This window comes from Eptatretus burgeri, chromosome 2 (genome assembly GCF_056783735.1).
Source record: "Eptatretus burgeri isolate ZD-2024b chromosome 2, Ebu_testis_v1, whole genome shotgun sequence".
Classification (NCBI taxonomy): domain Eukaryota; kingdom Metazoa; phylum Chordata; class Myxini; order Myxiniformes; family Myxinidae; genus Eptatretus; species Eptatretus burgeri.
Window position 1 is genome coordinate 84,483,868 of NC_140962.1, and position 20,462 is coordinate 84,504,329.

Sequence of the window (20,462 nt, forward strand, 5' to 3'; positions counted from 1 at the left end):
CTTCCTTGTGTGTAGTGGGAAAACACGGGTGTGCGTTGAGATGGGCTTTTAGTTAGGATTATAAATCATTTTTCCCCTTTTATTTGAACCACGGTACCTTCATCTCGCTTGCCTCACACCCTCGCCTCGCTTACCACAGCGTGACGAGCGCCTACTCAGAGACTCGTTTTCTAAGTCAGAATCCTGACGTTCGCTGTGGCAGTTCCATCTCGGCTTCCACCTTCCCAAACCCAGACAAGTGGTGTGGGCGGGCCTTGCCGGCCTCTGGCGAGACCCCGCCCAGGAAGGCGGACCGCATGAAGGCCCGGTCCAATCAGGATGAACGATGACGTCGGCTTCGCCATGGCTCCACCCCCGAGCTCCATGATCTATAAAATACGAAGCAATCCTCAGAGTATAGTTGTATGGGATGAAAAGGAGTTCGTTGAAGTGGGAGGATTGAAAGGTTGCAGTTGTTATTGACGAGGTCGTTGTGAAGGTGTTTCGCTGCTTGGCTCTGACCACGTCCCGCCTCGACTGCTGGTCCATGCACACCCGACCTCGACCGGGTCTCTTTCCTGGTCCTGTCGACTGCTCCATTTCTCGCCTCAGACTCCATGCTCTCCACTCAAGCTCTTTGATGGACACGATCTCCACACGTGCGGCTGTGGACTGAACCGCACGGCCTTTGTCAGGTGCCGCGCCACGGAGCATCCCTTTCCCCAGAACGCTCAGGTACCCTAAACTGTGACCTCAACTCCCTCCCACCCTGGCTGCAGAAGACCTTTTTCTTTTCATTGGGTTTATTTTGTCCGAGTGTGTGTCAGAGTGTGTGGCGCCTGTCCGTTAGATAAGCCTGTGTAAGATCTTTATTGTTGTAATTATTGCTTTTATTATTCTCGCGTTAAGTCTGCACTGTCTGCTTTTTTTTTATAAGTTGCTTACATAATTGTTGCACCACACCTCTCTCATCTTCCCCTGCGTAACACACCAATAAACCTTTTTCCTGTGCCACATGCTTTTCCTTGCCTATTGTAAATAAATGATTGTAGAAATGTTCCCAGCTTGCCTTTGTCTTTTCTTCCATTGGTCCAGCATGGTTCAGATCTAAGTTTAGTCGGGTCTTTATTCCCGATAATCCGTTCCTTCGAGCCGGTATGTCCTTGGCAGTGCCGCTCGACTGCATCCGATCCGGAAAGGTAGTTGGTAGAGTGATCTGGTTCAGGCAAGGCGTACGGAGGGCGTGGTTCCCCGGTAGTTGAAACCGCGTGGTTAATTAGGTAACTTGGTTCTAGACAGGAGGACTCTATGCCACGCGGTTGAGGTATTGGCGTCTACGGTCGGTTAAGCGACCCGCCGCATCACGGAATTATCCGTGAGCGACGGCCTACAATTCCGGGGAGTCTGGTGGGAAACGACGTAAATTCCCCCACCTAGCGGTTGTTCTCGCCACCGGACCCCGGCCCGCAACAATATCGTGACCACGAAAGCCTACGCAGAGACATGTATTTTTCCAGGTATCCACAGACACATATGCCCGGTGTTAGCTGAATGGTTAGGGTGGTGGGCTTGGGATCCGAGAGTCCCGAGTTCAAATTCCGCTCAGCTGTTGAATTAATACCAGGTGGGGTTAACTCGACCTGTCATCTTTCCGAGGTCGGAAAAATGAGTGCCAGCATGCTGGTATCCTGTGTCGGAGTGGCGACCCGTCCAGGATTGTGCTCAATAGCCAAGGAGACTGCTTAAGCAGCACTAACACTCTGCACAGCGTATGGTCCCAATGGATGGATAGACACATGGAGGAAGTTGTACATGCATCACTTTCAGGACAAATACATTAGTAAACGTCAGTGTGGTTTTACATGGATTACAAGGACATTAGTAGATATGGCGTTTGAATTGGGGTTCCTTCATCCAGAGCCAGGGTATTAGACGACATCACTTAACAGGCCACTCTGTTAATTGCAATGCAGTGTATGTAGAGAATACACAAAAATATCTCCGATTCTGGAAAATGTTTATTCAGTGCACAATCTCGATGACTGTTCGAAAGAGTGGGACATTTTAAGATATTTTTGGGACATATGACATATAAGAGTGGGACATATGACGCAAGTGGTTTCGGAGTTACAGTATTTCCTAGATTTGCCAGGTATCAAGGATTGTATCTGGATATTGGATCGGTTACGTTGGAGGTTTCTTCGGTAGTGCACAATTAACAAAAAATTTTTTTGAGATGGCGCGAATAAGGAAAAAGAATAGACAAACAAGAATGGCACGCGGTAGAGCGCATACCTCCGCGATGCAATGCCTGATCCAGTAGAACATATTGGGGCTAATAATTTTTTGAGATATCATGCTATGTATCGTTTTTGGCCCCATCTCTCAATGGTGAAGAATCACTTAAAATTTTCTAGTAGCCAGACCTGGATTTTCACCAAAATTTAATCAATTAGTCCTTGTCACACACCCAACATGTCCACCAAGTTTCGTCTGAATCCGTCCGTAGCTTTTTGAGATAACCTGCACACAAACAAAATGGACAAACAAAGATAGACATTGGTGAAAACACAACCTCCTTCCACCTTCGGTGACAGAGGTAATAAATCAAACGATGGCAGGTGATGCAGAGGATGTATGAAGTGTACCTGAGTAATGGTAGTCAGCAAGTGGATGTGAGGATGGACGGTTTGCCTCCTGGAGCAGCAGGAATTCCAAAGCAGCCTTTGGACAACCAGAAGGAAAAACAAATGTTGTAGAAACCAAATATACAAGCACATCACAATACATTATAAAACTTAAATATCAAAATTGTCATTCTTTATTACTTAAACTTCAGCGATAAACACAAGATGGAAAAAGTTTAACGATATGATGAATCACTTGGTTACATACCTTGAGGTCACCATTTTCCTCATGAAGGACATGAAGTGCAAGCTCTATATTCATTCCTCCTCCATGAACAGCACTAGAACAGGCCAGGTTCAAAAGGACATCCACTTGGGGAGGAATGTGGGTAGGTAGTAGATTTGAATGATCCAAATAGGGTGAACAAAGCCCAAGATGGGAATACAGTATACTACTATACATTTTGTTCATAAATCAGGCCAAAGTGTTGACAGAGAGTTCTGCCAAATGTTCCAGAACTCATAGGTTGGTTCCAAGACTCCAATAAATGTGCCCAATCGATGGAACCACAGCCGATGCTCTGAAGGAGATCTCTCAGATCCAAGAAGAGATTTGCGAAGAATGCCATCATGGAACATCCTGGCTGAATATACTGGGATTATCCTTCTGAGTACTTTATTTCTAAGATTGCATAATTACTTATTTTTAAGGTAATATGATAATGTTGTGGACATGCAGAGGGATTGTTATGGCTAATGCATGTTCCTAATAAAAACAAACAAACAAACAATAAAACCAGAGTGAAGTCGATGGCCAGCCATCGCAAATCCCCACACTTCACGACCAAAGCAAAGTTGAAAAATGGCAAAACATTCCACTGGGAATCAATGGCCCATTATCAACTTTTGAGGAAAAAAAAACAAAACAAAATCTTGCTTTGACCCCTGCGACCCGAAGTCCCAACCCCCTGGGGCATGAACCAGGGGTGAAATCAAAAAATATTAATATATTTCATGTGTGCCCCAATGTTGAATAGATACAGTTTCATTAAAAAATTTTTTTTTTAATGTGCCTGTATTTGCATTTTTTGGTGTTTGACCTTTTGACCCCACTTAAGGGGCCGAGGGGGCAGAGCCAAATCAATACTGCTCTTGCACCTTCTTACCAAGTGGTGATCATAACTACCAAGTTTGGTGAATTTCTGCGCAACCGTTTAGGAGATAGCAGGACGGACAGACTGACAGACAGACAGACAGACAGACAGACAGACAGACAGACAGACAGACAGACAGACAGACAGGGCGAGTACAATATCCCCTCCTTTATTATTTTTTTAAAGCATGAAGATAATTAAATATTTTGCCGATATCAGCTATCCCATCAAAAGTATTGAGACGGGATTTTATGGACAATGCGTTGCATGCCTTGATATGCAGCTTTTTAATATTGTTACGAATTTCGCCCGCCTGGCGTGCGATCGGCCACGTAACTCAAATCGCGACGCGTCGCCCCCCGGAACGGCAAATTCAGTCGTGACCCTCTTGGAACTACTGCCAAGGAGCTAGCCACGGGTGGGGGTTTAACCTCACCACAACCCAGTCCACATTCTACCCGCGCGAAATAGGGTGAATCGCCGAATGTCGATATACCAAAGTATCCATGCGGGTAGCGTACCGAGGAGTTGTACGACGCCACAGGTCAACTCCGGTCACGAACCGCTTAAGCGGCTCATTCCGTGCTACAGGGATAACCGAGCGGAGTTATCGTCGACCTCGACAGTTTAGATTATTTATTGGGTGTCTACACCCACTACCAATCCCTTAGGTGATGCAAGTTGGAACTTTCAAACAAAGGAAAGGACGCAACGAAACGGTAAACAACTTGACAAGCACTTTTAATTCGCACGCAGACAAGCACGTATTTTACAATCATACAAAAATGCACGTACACAGTCAAATCAAGAACAATACGCAGAGTTAAAACTGAATAGAGCAATGTACAAGCACTTATACGGGTTTACTTAATAGACTGGCGCCACACACACACACACACACACACACACACACACACACACACACACACACACACACACACACACACACACACACACACACACACACACACACACACACACACTTACACCAAAAGCAAAGAAAATACAAGCCACCCTCACAGGCAAGGAGGCAGACAGGTCCGTGGACCAAATGAACGTGGGACCTGGGTGATCGGCCAGGTCCACGAGACCGAAGGGGTCTTACCCGCGCCCTCGTGGCGGGCAAGCCACAATGTCCGCGTAACGCGCCTGACACCGTGCCCCTGGTATGGTCGGTGAGCTCCTCCAGGCGTGCGTTGCGCAGGCACGTGTTGGTCGGTCGACACCACGGTTGGATTGGGGAACGGACGGGGTTACCGGCGCTATGTCAGCGCGGATGGGGGGGAATTGTTGATGCTCGGGGTCGGGAGAGGGGAATGGGACTTGCGGGGTCTCGGGACCGCAACGACTCCGGCGAACTCTCGCACCTGAGTACTGTTCTGCGTCCCTGCTCCATGCCGCGACTCGTCCCTCGACCTCCACTCCGAGCTCCGTCCCCTGCGCCGTCCGATCCCCGCAACGACAACCTCTCAGACTCCACGACTTCCGACTAGCGCCAATTTCTGCACCCCTTTCTGCACTCCTTTCTGCACACACGAGCTGCGTTGTGCTCACGTCTTTATAGACCGGGGGGAGGAGCTTGTATGCAGATTCGCGGATCAAAACGCGCTTGGAGGCGGGGCCACGCCACCCGACGTTCAGCCATTGGTCGGGCAAAAAGGGGCGTGAGCCTCTCCTGATCCGAATTCCTCTCCTAAAAGGAACGCATTCACAGTGGGTTCGGAGGCAGGGCCATGCCACCCGATGCTCAGTCATTGGATGGAAGAAAAGGGGCGTGAAGCCTTCCTGATCCGCTTCTCCTCTCCCGAAAGGATCCATGTGCACTCGCGGCTCAACGCGTTCGGCAACAATTACCGAACGGGCCCTGGACAGCACGACGTTCGGTGTTGACAGGTGGTGTGGTTGTTGGTTGTGGAAGGAGAAAGGCGAAGGTGGTGGGGGGTTTGCTGTGGTGGTTTGGTTGTTGGCGGGCGTCGTTTGGGAATGGCGGTGAAGCGATGTTTGTGGGATGGAGTTGTGGAGGTAAAGAGGAGAAGGTGGTGCTGTTTGAGTTGTTGGTGGCTTAATGGTCCAAAATAATGATAGGGAAAGAAAAATGGCTAACTCAAAGCGTCGCTGCCCGGATGAATCACACATATTCCCTCTATACAACAGGTGTGGACTAACTACACATGAACTTAGTGTCATAACTGATCTAAGGACCCTTTATGGTGCATTTCGAATTTCCACAGCCGTAACAATATCTTGTAATACCTCCCGATGCCTTTATCACAGCCAAGACCATGACTTCCAGGTTTTTAGAGGTTGGAGGTGGGATTCTCTGCCATTACTTACACAATTCATTGGCTCCAAGTTCTTTCAGATTTTGTGGTCATTTTTTGTCGAGCTGTGAATTGGCATTCTCACACCGAACAAGTGGTCAGGGCCCTGGCCTGATCGTGGAAATGTTGGAATGATGTTTATCACAAAACCAGCTCAAAAGGACTCAAGCAGCGTAGAAAGGTGCACTGTTGCATCAGTACAGGTAGAGCCCTACATTGTGGAACTCAATCAGTGCCAGCAATGATCCGTCAGTCGAGAAGTCACAATAGGATTTGGAATGAATCATGCCTTCCAGGACAGATCAGCATCAACATCTCCATAACAATGTAGAGCCATGAAATGCAATCTGCAGTTGCCTCCAAGCCAGGTCCTGCCATTGGACCTTAATCAAGTGCACTTGGATTAGTCATGCCACAAAACCAATTTTCTTATTTTGATTTTCCAAAGATGCTTGTACTTTTGCACCACTGCAATGCTGTGCCTCGCCAACGCCGATGAGAGGTTTCTTAGGGGAACTGTTCTTTGCAGGTTTTTATGCTTTATTTTTTGTATACACTCTCGAGGCTCATATAAGAGTTAACACAAATAACGTACAACAAAGGGAGCAGGAGACAAGAGGGGCAGGAGAGGGAAGGAAAATACAGTGGGAAACAGAGACATGAGGAGATCTGTGGAAGGGAGAGGGATGGGGCAGGGTACATGGGGTAAACAAAATGGACATTACAGGGACTTTCAGGAAGGAAAGCAGGGAATTTGATGGAGGTGGGTTTGGGGTGGATTAGCGGGGGTAGAAAAGATCGTGGTTTTGGATGGGGGGAGATAAGAGATGGTGGTGAACAGCTGTTTTGAAGACCTGGAGGGAAGAGTGGGATTGAAGAGAGTGAGGGAGTTTATTCCAAAGGTAGGAAAAAAAGAGAGGAATGAAAGAATGAAGGTGAGCGGTGATTCTTGATTTTGGTAGTTTTACTAGAAGGGGGTTGCTGGTGGACCTTGAGCACCCTGCGGAAATATGGGATTGGGGGTGGGGGGGGGACATCCCAGACAAAGCAGGGGGAGGCAGGCCAGAGAGGAGATGGTAGAAGACAGAAAGACCACCGACCTGCCTGCGGTGAGAGAGTGAGAGACTCAAAGACTCAGCCTCATCGCGGGAGATACCAATGATCCTAAATGCCTTGGTTTCCACAGCGTGAAGCCGAGAAAGGTGAGAGGCAGGAGCACCAGCCCAGAGGGGAGAGCAGTACTCCATCAAGCTGCGGACGAAAGCATTGTATGTGGTCAGGGGCTCAGATGTGCCAAGGAAGGGACTTTACACGACGGAGGATGCCGAGTCGGCGACTGGCTGCAGGCCAGGTTTCCATGGAATGCATCTACCGCTGTAATGACGTTGAGTTCCACACATCATGGAGTTCTTTCCAACATCTCCCCAAACACTTTTTCCATCAAACAATCAATGACAAGGCTGAAGTGATTTTTCATTGACGGGCAGATTAATGGTCAGGGTTGATGTTACATCGAGTATTCTACTTCATAATGATATTACCCAAGGTTGATTTTGGGATGGCTACGGTTGTTCAATCATCATCATGAAGGTTCCCATTCTAACAGCAGATTATCATTCTTCATTGTGACTCAACTCCTTACACTGGTACTTGATACCCTGAAACTGAGCAATGAGACTGACTGTTACATGTATGGGGTACATGCTCGTTAATAAAATGCAAGGCCAAACCACGGAGAGTGTGCTGGCAAAGGATGGATCATTTTCACTTGTAATAAGGACTTCTTGTTTCGGTTCAATCGTCCTACTTGTGTATGCCTTTGGGCGACGTTTTTGTTTGTGATAGAGAGGATATCCAGGTTAAGGACGTCGCGTGATCTGCTCTTCCTGCCTGAACCAGGTAAGGTTAGGTGAGGGGACCCTCAAAAAGGTCATAATATGACTATGTACACGGGATGTAATGTTGATCCCTTCTCACTCCCGATGGCGTCCGTGGACCCAAAGGCATGGTGAACCGATGAGCTGCGATCTCTGTCCTGTGTGGGCCTGCTCTACTCTCCATGCTGTTCCTTACAGGACATTTGGACATCACAAAGTCTTGCCAAGATCTGTGTCTAAATCTCTGACCCATGGAAGGATCTCGAAGCCGACCTCACTCGTGGAGGTCATGTGGAAACTGTGCTGACTCATTTTCATTTCAGGAAAACACATAACAGACTACACAAGGGGGAATCTCTCTCTGAATCTCTCTCTCTCGAATTTCTGGCTAAAGCCACTACATTGCTCTCCACTCTCACTACGCTCGAGCATTTAACAAACTCATCTTGGGGAAACAGTCAATGGATGAATGGTTCACAGAAGGCAACACTCTTCTGATTCCCAAATCTGAATCTACCCAACAAATACAGACCAGTAACATGCCTACCAACAACATACAAACTTTTAATAGGTATAATCACCGATGCAGTTTACGACCACCTCACTCAACAAGGAGCTTTCGAGGCAGAGCAGAAAGGATGTAAAAGAGGATGTTATGGAACATTAGACCATTTATTGTCAAATAACACCATCCTTGAAAACTGCAAGCACCGCCAAACCAACTAATCCACAACCTGGATAGATTACAAAAAAGACTTTGATAGAGTCCCATATTCATGGATTATAAAATTGACCCCCAAATAGTCAAACCGATTGAGAAAGTAATGACGCCCTGGAACACAACTCTGATATTACCTTATGTGGAAGGAAAGATTGAAATTTCAGCAGGAAAGATACGACGTGGTATCTTACAAGGTGACAGCCTTTCCTTCCTCCTGTTTTGTTTGGCTCTGGACCCACTGAGTAACCTCATCAATAAACAAGGACACGGATACAATCTGACGTGCAACATAAAAAAGGACTAAAGAAATGATAAAGGGAGACATATCACGGGAGACACACCTATTGGAAGTGGATGATCGAAAACTCTTCACCCCAAATGATAAGAAATCGGCAGATCAACTGAAACTAGTGAAGCAGTGCTCGGAGGACATCCAAATAGAGTTTGGTCTTGACAAATGTGCCAAATGCACATTTGTACAAGTTAAAAAACACAAAAGAACAGACAACATCTCAGTCGATTAAAGTACAACAATATAGGAACTGAAAACGAAGCATCCTACCAATACCTCGGAATACAAGAAGGCCGCCAGGTACAACAAAAAAAATGTGTAAAATAATCAGCAGAGTACGTATGCAGAATAATACTAATTCTGAAGTCATCCCTCTCCACAATAAACAAAACCAAAGCTATAAACCAACTTGCAGTGCCGGTATTACAATATAGCTGTGCAATTATTTATCGGCCACAATTGGAGATCAACCATTTAGACACCAAAACAAGGAAACTTCTCACTATTCACAAGATATTCAACAAAAACCAATGCATAGCGAGGTTGTACTTACCAAAACGAGGAGGTGGCGGCGGTTTGATGGAGCTTAACCAAGTTCACAGAACATCGTGTGTAGGACGAGCAGATTTTTTTTGTCCAACGGCTAAGGTTTTTTTTGTCCAACATGGCTGCAAGGCCATGTGACCATTGATGTTGAAATTTTCAACCAATATTCCCCATGTCAAGTTTATCGTATTAAAAATATATATTTCTCTGAAACCGCTTAACCTTTCAAAGCGAGAGTTTGCAGTTATGATCTACTATTGCTGCAAATATTTTATTTAATAATTACCTCATCAGTCATCCGATGTGGCAGCCATGTGCTTTTAAGGTAGTGATTAAATAATCATTTCTCTGAAACCGAATAATCTCTCACTGAAGCGTAAAGCAGTTTCGGAGAAAACAGTTTTTAATGTGTCGCTTTTCAACTGAACATGGCGACCAAACCACGTGACCTATGGCGTTGAAAATTTGCACTCTGCCCATGATTGGGTAGAGGATCAAGTGTGAAGTTTCATCTTGATCGGAGGTTCGTTTATCTATCCAATATGGCTGCCACACCACATGACCCATGACATCATCGTTTCTACCCTCTATGCAGAAATGTCGGGAGACGATATTTGGAAAGTTTCATTTCGATTGGATAAGTGGTTCCAGAGAAAACATAACTTAATATTTTACTTAAATCAAACATGGCCACCGAATCAAGTGACCTATCAATTATTCCTCATCACCCTAGTATCCCCAATTCATGTGGAACATGTCTCTGAAGTTTCCCCTCAATCTGTCCAGCTGTTCTGGAGAAAAAGATTTTTGTAAGTTTTAGGGTTAATCCAAGATGGCTGCCAAACCATGTGACCTATGACATCATAGTTATCAAAATTTATTCAGCATGGCTAGTCGATCATTTGTGTGCAGTTTCACTTCGATCTGGAAAGTGGTTCTGGAGAAGATTGTTTTCCTTTAAAAAAACAAAAAACAATATGGCTGCCAAACCACAGACGGCTGCAGACGTCATAAGTTAAATAAGTTCATTTCTATTTGGTCATAGATTGTGTGTATGAAGTTTCAAATTTATAGACAAAGGATATCAAGTAAATCAACTTTGGCTGCTCTACCACTTCACCTTTGACATCATCATTACAAGGACCTTATTCCCCATTGGCAGTTGAATGTAATGCGCTAAGTTGCAATTTTTTCCGATCAACGGTTTCAGAGATACATTTTTTTAATTTTTTTTTTTTGTTAGTTTACTCCAAGATGGCTACCATACCACATGACCTACGATTTTATAATTATTAAAATATTCTCAATGGTGGGTCACCCTGAAAATTCCCTGAAAATCACCCTGCCCTGAAAATTGTGTCAATTGGACAAGCGGTTGCTGAGATAAAAACTGTTTGAAGAAATAATTATCGATCAAAAAATTAAAAATTAAAAAAGCCAAAAAAGGGAATAAGAATAATAAAAATAAAAAACCCAAAACAACAACAACAACAAATCAACAGAACAGAAACAATAGGGTACCACAGCCTGTAATGCTAATGGTACCCTAAATATCAGCAGATATACACTAACAAATGGGAGACTGACAAAAGAGCAGGAAGACTTTAAAAAACAAAACAAAAACAAAAACAAAAATTAGTTAGGATGGAGAACGAGTAATCATCAATGCCCAAAACCAAGGACATTACATGAATGCCTCAAAGAAAATGGTGGGATTGAGTCAATTGGACAAATGCAGGTTTTGTGCGGTAGAAACAGAGTACCAGCCACCTGCTTTTGGGTGTAAAAAAAAACTCATGTCGGAAAAGCTGGACATAGAAAGACGTGACAGTGTCTGCAGAGTAATCCACTGGAACATTGGGTAAACATTTCAACATCCCAATCGCAGAACAATCATGGAAACACAAACCAAGTCTGATCCTTAAAAATCAAAAAAAGTAATGCTCACGTATGACAAGATGATCCTGTCAAGTGTGGACATCGCAAACAAAGCGTTGTGTCCGGACATGGTCCAAAAACACAAAAAGGAAAAGCAGGACCGCGCATCCTGAAGCTCACGTGGGTCAGCAGCAACAGTCACTGAAAACCCCCGCAGACCCTCTTAGAACCTGATTTTTTTTTAATGCCATGAACAAACTTTAGTACATCACAGGTGATGAAGGTTGTGGTCAAGTTTCATCAAAACGGTGTGTGTGTAGTTTCAGAGAAGAAAGCAAATACCTCTTTGGGGGGGGGGGAGGTCAAAAAACCCCCGTAGATTAAATTAATGATCGCAGATTTTGATGCGGTTGATACATTTTGGTACATCGCGGGTGAGGAGGCTTGTGGTTGTTTCATCAAAATTGTGCGTGTAGTTTCAGAGGAGAGAGCAAATACCTATTTTGGGGAGTCAAACACCACCTCACAAACCCCCACAATGAGCACAGATTTTGATGCAGTCAATACACCTTCGTGAGGCATCAGATATGAAGCTTGTAGCCAAGTTTCATCAAAATTGTGCGTTTGGTTTAAGCGAAAATGACTGAAGTGTTTGCAGACTGACTGACTCGCTGACCTAAGGATACAGCTCGATCACATTAGCTCAACTGACTAAAGTCCAGGTGAACTAAAAAACGGCATTGTTGATCGAGGTTTCAGTTTCCAATGACTTTGGACTAAATGCCACAGAAATTAGGAAAATGACCAAATACCAGGATCTAAAAAAATGAGGTCAAGAGGATGTGGAAATTGAAGAAAGCCAATATTGTACCAGTGATGGTTGGAGCTTCAGGAATGATAAAGAAAACCCTTACTGAGTATTTAAAAATCATTCCCAGGAATATCACCACAGAGGAGCTACAAGTGGAAGCTGTCAGAGGTTCAGTGAAGATTTTGAAAAGAGCCCTTGGAATGAAACTCCCTCACACTTCCTGAAACCCGTAAATGGAAATAACAACCAACGGGAAAAGCTACATGGAACACAAATATGGGGAAATGGGGCTTAGAAATGAACATTTGGAAGGGAAGATGAAGGGATCTATCTTAGAACAAGCTCAACCCTCCCTGCTTGTTATACACTTATTAGCAAGCTTGAACTGAACATGTACTAAGAAATAACTTTTAGAAACTTTCCCCCTTTTGCTCCTTTAGCCACTCTCATAACAATATATCACACTCGCTGTTTACCCACCCGAGGTGTGGGAATGGAAAGTTCAACTTCAAAGAACTAAATTAACAATGAATAATTATTTAACTATAAGTAATTAAAAATTAAGCCCAACCATGACACAGGCATCCATTAACCACGTACTCAATTAACACAAATACACTCACTATACCCATTACAATGCATGCACGATCTGCAGATCCAGAAATAGTCAGCTGATGCGGTGATAGCGGTGATAGGAGTGGCCATTTCCACGTACATTGTACTAGTGGGGTATGCTTACACATTGTACGCAATAATGAACCGTGCTTCCCCATCGTCTTGGGACGCTCACCTGCATTCGATTTTTCATTTATTTCTATTTTCATTTACGGATGCTTTCTGACGGTTCTGTTATTTTTCCTGGTGTATCGGCTTCAATGTCCATCGGCACACAAAACGACCGCGCTTCCCCATCGTCTCAGTTCGCTCACCTGCATTTTTTCTTTTTTTTTTCATTTATTTATATTTTCATTTACGGATGTTTTATGACGGTTCTGTGATTTTTCCCGGTGTATCGGCTTCGATGTCTATCGGCACACAAAACTTCAGCTTTCTACGTCACCAAAATTTCAGATCGGAAGGTACCGATCTTTAATATCAGTCAGTGAATCCATCCATCCATCCATTGGGACCATACTCCTTGCAGAGCGTAGGTGCAGCCCAAGCAGTCTCCTGGGCTATTGGACACAATCCTGGACGGGTCGCCACTCCAACACAGAATACCAGCAACCTGGCACTCATTTTGCCAACCTCGGAAGGATGAAAGGCATAGTCAATCCCACCTGGTATTAATTCAACAGCTGATTGGATTTGAACTCAGGATCCTAAGATCTCAAATCTACCACCCAAGCCATTAAGCCAACACCAGGTATAGTCAGCGAATCAGTGGTTAGAATGAGATATATATATATATATATATATATATATATATATATATATATATATATATATATATATATATATATATATATATATATATTAGATGTGACCCTTGGTCAGTAAATTTATGTATCAACAATACTGGTGCAAAAAACAAACAAACAAAACAAAAAACACTGATGCTCAATACCCTGGTTGAGGAGAGGCAGCAAGCAAGCAAGCAAACTCGGTTTTATACCTTATCTTATCCAAGCAAACTTTAAGCAAACTTATCCAGGATACAAATTTTGGGGTTGTAAATTTTTTTCTTTATTTTTTTAATGACACTTTGCTTTTGTCATACATACATTGGCAACATAATCACATATACAACAGCATGTGCTGGGAGTGATGAAGGTGCAGACAGAAAAGTACAAGTCTGGCTGACATGGTGATGCATCATGGTGCAAAAAAGGTTTCTGTCTTTTGCAACACTGAGACAACAAATATAGCTATTCACAGCCTTGCTCATACCTTCCTTGTCCTCGGTAGCACTGCGTGGCACCCACACCAGTGTGGCCAAATGTTTGTCCAGAGCAACATCCTCTCGCCGCTGCAGGAATGGAATGTCAGCCTGGAAGGCTACCCCAATGTTGATGTGTCTGTAGGAAGTGGAAAAAACAACATTAAGAAATAATTTTTAAAAAGCTTTAATCAAGGGCTCTTATAGTGGAAGAGGATTAAATGCGTCATTGAGTATGATCACATGATGGTAGTGCGGTGGAGTAGGATCATATTATAATTCCGTGTCGGACAAAGACTTAAATAGAGAGTGTACTTTGACATGAATTACACAGACTTCAGTAGACAATGGACAAATACACAAAAATATGGGATTTTAACCTTGGTTACTCAATGCATGAGCCAGGAGTTCAGAAGGGAACACCAACAGGCCAACTAAATGCAGTATTTTGAAATAATTTCACAAAATATCAAATAAAAATCAGTGAAGTCCATCCAAAGTTTGGTCCTCCCCCCAATCCATCCACTGGTTTCCATTTCAAAGTATTCATTTCAGAGTATAATGCACTCCACCAGTAGCTATGTTTTGTGCATTGCTTTATTTACATCTGCCTGTCTTTAATGTGCGACAGATAATTGTAAAACAATCACGTGTCCATTAATGTACCTGCAAGTCCAGTACGTCATTATTAACCCACCTTTACATTGTTTGATGGCATACAGTTGGACATCTGGTCTACCGACATGAGAAATGGGTTTTCCTCTGTTTCTGCTTGGTCTTCTCAATCCCAATCTCCTTCATCTACCCACCTTCTTCCTTCAAAATACATTCTCTTGGACTGTTATAATGACCACGATGAGCAAATGGTCATTAACCATCTCCATATTTTAATGTATGTAGAAACCCACTCTCACTCTGACCCGCCAAAAGATCTCGCAGGCAAATGTCCCAATTTATTTCTGTCGTCAGCCTCTGGTGAAGATAAAGTTTCTGGAGCTCATGTGCCTCACCATCAGTTACGACCTATCTTTGGCAGATCAGATTTCCAAGCTGGCCTCGGAATGATCTACAGCACAAAGCCCTTTGGCTGTACTCGGCTTACATCGGTGTACAAGGTGTTACGATAAGTCATGGACTATGGCTCCTTCCTGTGAACCAGTGCTGCTGCTTCCAGTCTAGCCTTTGACTGGCTCTATTCTGTTCTTGCTCCTCTTTCCTCACCTCTGCTTGCCCAAAGCTAGCTTCTCTTGGATGTATGTATGTATGCATCCTCACCAAAACATTGAAAACGCCTTCATTCACACACCCCCCCCCCCCACCCCTATAATCTTTCATTCGGAAGCATTTTCCCTTGTCTGCTCTCACACATTATTCCTTCCCGATCTCTCTCATTCCTATTTTTTGAGGTGAAACACACCCACTGAGATCACGGCCCCCTTTATCTGCAATTCCTCCACTCCTGCTGTGATGATGTGTGCATTCTTATCCCATTTCCTCGAAAGCCCACCGTTTGTTAACCCCTTGCCACAGCTGATCCGCTATTCACTGAGCTTCGACACCTGGATTTAAAATTAAAATTTGACATCTTAAACCCCCCCCCCCCAAAAAAAAAAATCAACATTACGATTGCCTTTTGAGGATTATGGCGAAGTAAGTTTTCCAACTTCCTCATTGTTCACCGTGAATGGTCAGTATGGGATGGAGAGGACCGTGAAAGAAGTGTAACTCACGGACTGATGCTCACTTGTGCGTCTTCACTATCCACTGGCACTTTCAAACACTCACCACTGCCTGCACACACAACATGGTGGAAGAAGTCATATATCACTGGAGCTCTCAACATCATCCTAATTTCAAAAACACACCTGCCTCCTCCACCAAAGAAATGAAAAACAAACTGCACCAAAACATGTATGGGAGATAAAGCAAGCAACAAAATAGAGGCGAGGAAAAGGAATGTAACAGGAATGCATACCTGGCTGGCTGAGAATGATACGTGGTGTCAAACTTGGTGCGATGGCAGGGGCCAAAGTCTCAGACGAATGGCCATGCGAGGATGAGAGCACACCAGAAAAATAAAGTCCAGATCCCTGACGAACAGGGCTTAGCATAGGTGGTGGTGTATACAGTGGGAGAAGTGCGGTTTCCCCACTGGCAATGCGTGGGGAGCGCAGCTGGCTCTGGTACAACGTGGCACCTGGGTACGAGGATGCGATGGTAAGGGGCGGTGGAATGATGAGAGGGTCAGGCCTGCGAGGCCATTTTGCTGGAAGTGATCGTTTTCGTAGCAACTCAGACTTCCTTGGGATATGCTATGAGTGAAAGGCAAAAGCAGGAATTACACTGTTACTTTGTGTTGCAGAGGAAACACCAAGTCCAGACTTGCAAACACAAAAAAAAAACACGTCACACCACCACCACCACTCCTCTTCCAGAACCCCCCCCCCCAAAAAAGTTTTTTTTTTAAGAGCAGCAGAATTAGATATACTGTATTAAAACGGTGGTGGAAAAAAAGTAAGGAAAACAGTACAAAAGGCCAATAATATAGGAATGCCCCCTTTTCAATATGAAAATGAACTGCACCAGTACAAAAGGATGCATTGATTGTCGTCCCAAGATATTTCTGTCGTCTGTTGGACTTGTTGGACTTCGTCGGAAACAGGGGCTTATGGATTGGGTCTCGTCCGTTTGTCCGTTCACAGCCATATGTCGGACATGTATGGACCGATTTAGTTCAAACTTGGCACAAAGACAATACATGATGGTATACATAAGCACATCATTTTGTTTCGCGATTCGATCCAATATGGTCGACTGGCGGCAATTTTAGTTGTAAAACCCCGATGTTGAACACGTCAACCATCTCTCGGACATGCATTTACTGATGCGGTTCAAACTTGGTACCCAGATAATGAATGGTGGCTTACATTTGCACGTCACTTATTTCTGAGATCAGATCCAAGATGGCCGACTGGCGTCCACTTCCTTACTTAAAACATGTCACCAACCATTTCTCCGATTTTGTTCAAACTTCGCACAAGCACAGTACATGATGGCATCCACGTGCACCTCACTTTATTTTGCGATCTCATCAAAGATGGCCGACTGGTAGACTGGCGGCCATTTTAGTTGTTATTAAAAACCCGGTATTGAACACGTCCTCAACCTTTTCTCGGAGATGCATTTTCCGATCTTCTTCGAACTTGGAACACAGATAATGAATGATGGTTTACATAAGCACACCATAGTTTTTTTTTTTTTTTTTTCGAGATTAGATCCGAGATGACCAACTGGCTGCCGTTTTGTGACTTAAATGTGCCCCCAACCATTTCTTGAACATGCATTTACTGATATTGTTAAATGTTAAACTGTTTGTGTAATTCAGTTTGTACCCCAAAAATACAGTACACCAACATTGAATCCTTTTGTGCGAAATTTGCATTCCCAATCGATAACATCATACATGTCACTTGACCCACGATCTTAAATAATATTACTTCATGACCCACATCATTAATATTCATGACCGAATAACCCAATCACATGCTCAATCTTCCATGAGACATGACCACTCAAGTCATACACATAAATCTTGTAAATATGGACTCGCCCTTTCACTCCGAACCGCAAAATTACGAAAACCATGGTGGTTTATGACATTTTAGTTCTTTTTCTCCTCGTTAAGCCTGTGATTTATCAACTACCTGTTAAGAAAATGGTAATTTGTGGATATTCCATTCGTTTGATTGGTGTCGTGTATTACTTATGTCATGACAGTTTTGTTAAGGATGTAAATATTACATTATTAAGAATGCAGGGTAAAATGTTAATGGCCATGAGCAGGTAGTATTGTAATTTGTCGCGAAGTTATCAAGTGTTTTTTTTTTTAATGAAGCTCCCTTTGGCTGCTTGAAAATGATTGATGCTCACACAGGCAGACCAAATTGTGGGCAGGGTGCAATGGAGACCATGGGTTGAGTCTGAGAAGAGAAAATTTAAGGAGGAGCAATGGTAGGATTAAAGAGATTCAGATAAAAGTCGTTGGAGTGAGGTCACAGCAGTTTAGGTAATATGGACTGGGAGATTCGGGAACGACGATTTGAAAAGTTGGTCTTCGTTTGGTGGCACACAGCACGAGTGCACACAAATCCTGCAATTCCTCGTTCCCACCTGTGCCAAGTGCATAATCGCCCAAGCAGCGCTCCGGATGCTGTGAATACCCTCAAGACCTTCCCACCTACATAGAGAAGTCATCAGCAACACAGCAGCTCTTCAAGCAGCCTTGCTTGCCAATGGTCACACATGCTGCTCAATTTACATTGGTGGGCCAAAATCATGTTGTGCTGTGCCTAATAATCTGGGAAGGGGGTGGAGGGTGGGGATAGGGTGATAGTGGGGCAAAATATATGTTGTGCTGTGCCTAGTAATATTGGGGGGGGGGGGGTGCTCATGACCTGACCCTGAGTACGAGCAAAATGCATCCAATTAATTTATTATGCTCCAACAGGAACACAAACAACACGGATAAACGCTGTTTATTTATTACGTCGCACAAGGTGCTGTCCGTGGCTGGACATCGATACACTTGCTCCATTATATAGAAAGTGATTTCTATATAATGGAGCAAGTGTATCTATAAAATAAAACCACGATGCTCTTTAGTTTCCATCCCAGTAGAATTACAATAAATTATTCATTTAAAAATCAAAGTAATCATACTCGTCCACTTCCATTGTGAAAACAGGGTCCAAGTTAACCCAATCGGGAGGTAAAGCGAACAGGTATCCACCTCGACCTGTTCGATTACCTGAGCTCACATTTATAAGAGCCCTGACCTCAAGGCATCGCAAAACTGCTGCCGGGAGGTGCGTGACAATTAATCGTGAAGTTCCACACCAGTATAGACTATACAAGCATTAGTACTACGGCCAGGAATAGGACGAAAACATCGCATGATAAGCATGTATAAATCGAATTTTTGGTAATTTCAGCAAACTCCATAATAAAGTTTGCAATATTCTGTAATGGGGAGGAGGGGGAGGGGGATACCTGAAACTGGAATTATACATTGTACAGGTGGCTGAAGTGGAAAGCTACAACTCCATAAGTGACACATCTCAGAATATTGCATTCCAAATTGGATAACTGGCATGAAGACAAATATTGCCCATGACCTCGTTGCAAATGTAACTTTGAGATAAAGGATGATACACATTGGCACATCTGGTCTCAATGGACGTTTAAGCTGCTCATCAACGACTGTTGACAAAAGGTAACCAAACCAAAAGGTTGAAATTGGCATTGGATTCGATACAGTGTCATGGGCAAAATTGAAAAGATAATCTTTGAAAATAAATTAAAGTACAAAATATTTCAAGGCAGCAATCGATGTGTTCGACAGTGGAAAGGAGAGCAGTTTCATACTCAATGTACATCGACTAAAATAGGCGGAGGTATGCGCTCCATCGAGTGCCGTTATAGTTTAGAAAGTTTTTACTCAATTCAGTTCAATTTTTTAGGCTTCATCATAATCGTCATCTTTTGTAACATCGTTCAAGCTGATTTTCAAACTTTTTGAAAACATTCGATCTCCATTTGCTGCCGAGTAATTTCATGGATTGCATTTGTGATCGTAACCCTAAGTTCATCCAAAGGATGTGGTTTTCATGAGTAAAAAGAGTTTTACAGTAGCCCTATAAAATGTAGTCAAATGTGGACAGGTCAGGCAAACTAGTTGGCCAGGAAATTGGTTCATGTCTATCAATCTGCTTATCTGGGAAGACATCATTCAAGAAGCATCACATATTCGAAGCATAGAGGCAGGAAGCCGAGTTGAGCCGGTACAAGGTGATATGTGAAGGATTTAATCGTCGTAGTTCAGGAACCAAATGCGGTAATTGTGGTGGTTGACTTGACCACTGATGTTGAAGTCGCCACATCAGAAACTGCCAACTCGTGAAGAAACCCAGCGGAATTGGAGATAAAACAACATTAATAACTACAGAATTCATGGAACACCCTACCCTGTGCAGTCGTAAAAATGGACATGGTAAGGGTCTTTTCAACTCTTGCTCTGTGTTTCCAAGCACGATCTATATTAGAGGGCTGATGGCAACCGTATGAAGCCGTTGGGGCAAATGGAGCAGTCCAGAGCTGAACCTTCTGCCAATTCTTGTGCAAGAAACTGACGATTCTGGAACAATCTTTGAGAAAAAAGATGCACAAATCCAACAGATCTTTTGGACAAAGTTAGCTCTGTCGTTGAATGGCTAGGCGTCGCCATGTTGTCTGAACCTCGCCGTTACTCCGCCTTCAGAGCGCATGGCAAATTTGATTGGTCGACATGGCATATAATTTTGCCTAATTACTACTAAACT

General features: G+C 43.7%; 1 protein-coding gene across 8 annotated transcripts in view; it reads right to left on the reverse strand.

The window, feature by feature from the left end:
- LOC147032470 (uncharacterized) overlaps nucleotides 1–20,462 on the reverse strand; it is a 116,967-nt gene that overhangs the window by 23,398 nt on the left and 73,107 nt on the right. For all 8 annotated transcript variants that reach the window (XM_085870120.1, XM_085870118.1, XM_085870112.1 and 5 more), the window contains 5 exons: nucleotides 16,061–16,397; nucleotides 15,816–15,876; nucleotides 14,097–14,224; nucleotides 2,875–2,978; nucleotides 2,628–2,703 (listed from right to left, as the gene is read on the reverse strand). In XM_085870120.1, coding sequence (XP_085726246.1) covers nucleotides 2,628–2,703; nucleotides 2,875–2,978; nucleotides 14,097–14,224; nucleotides 15,816–15,876; nucleotides 16,061–16,397 — 706 coding nt within the window. The remainder of the gene's footprint in view (nucleotides 1–2,627; nucleotides 2,704–2,874; nucleotides 2,979–14,096; nucleotides 14,225–15,815; nucleotides 15,877–16,060; nucleotides 16,398–20,462) is intronic.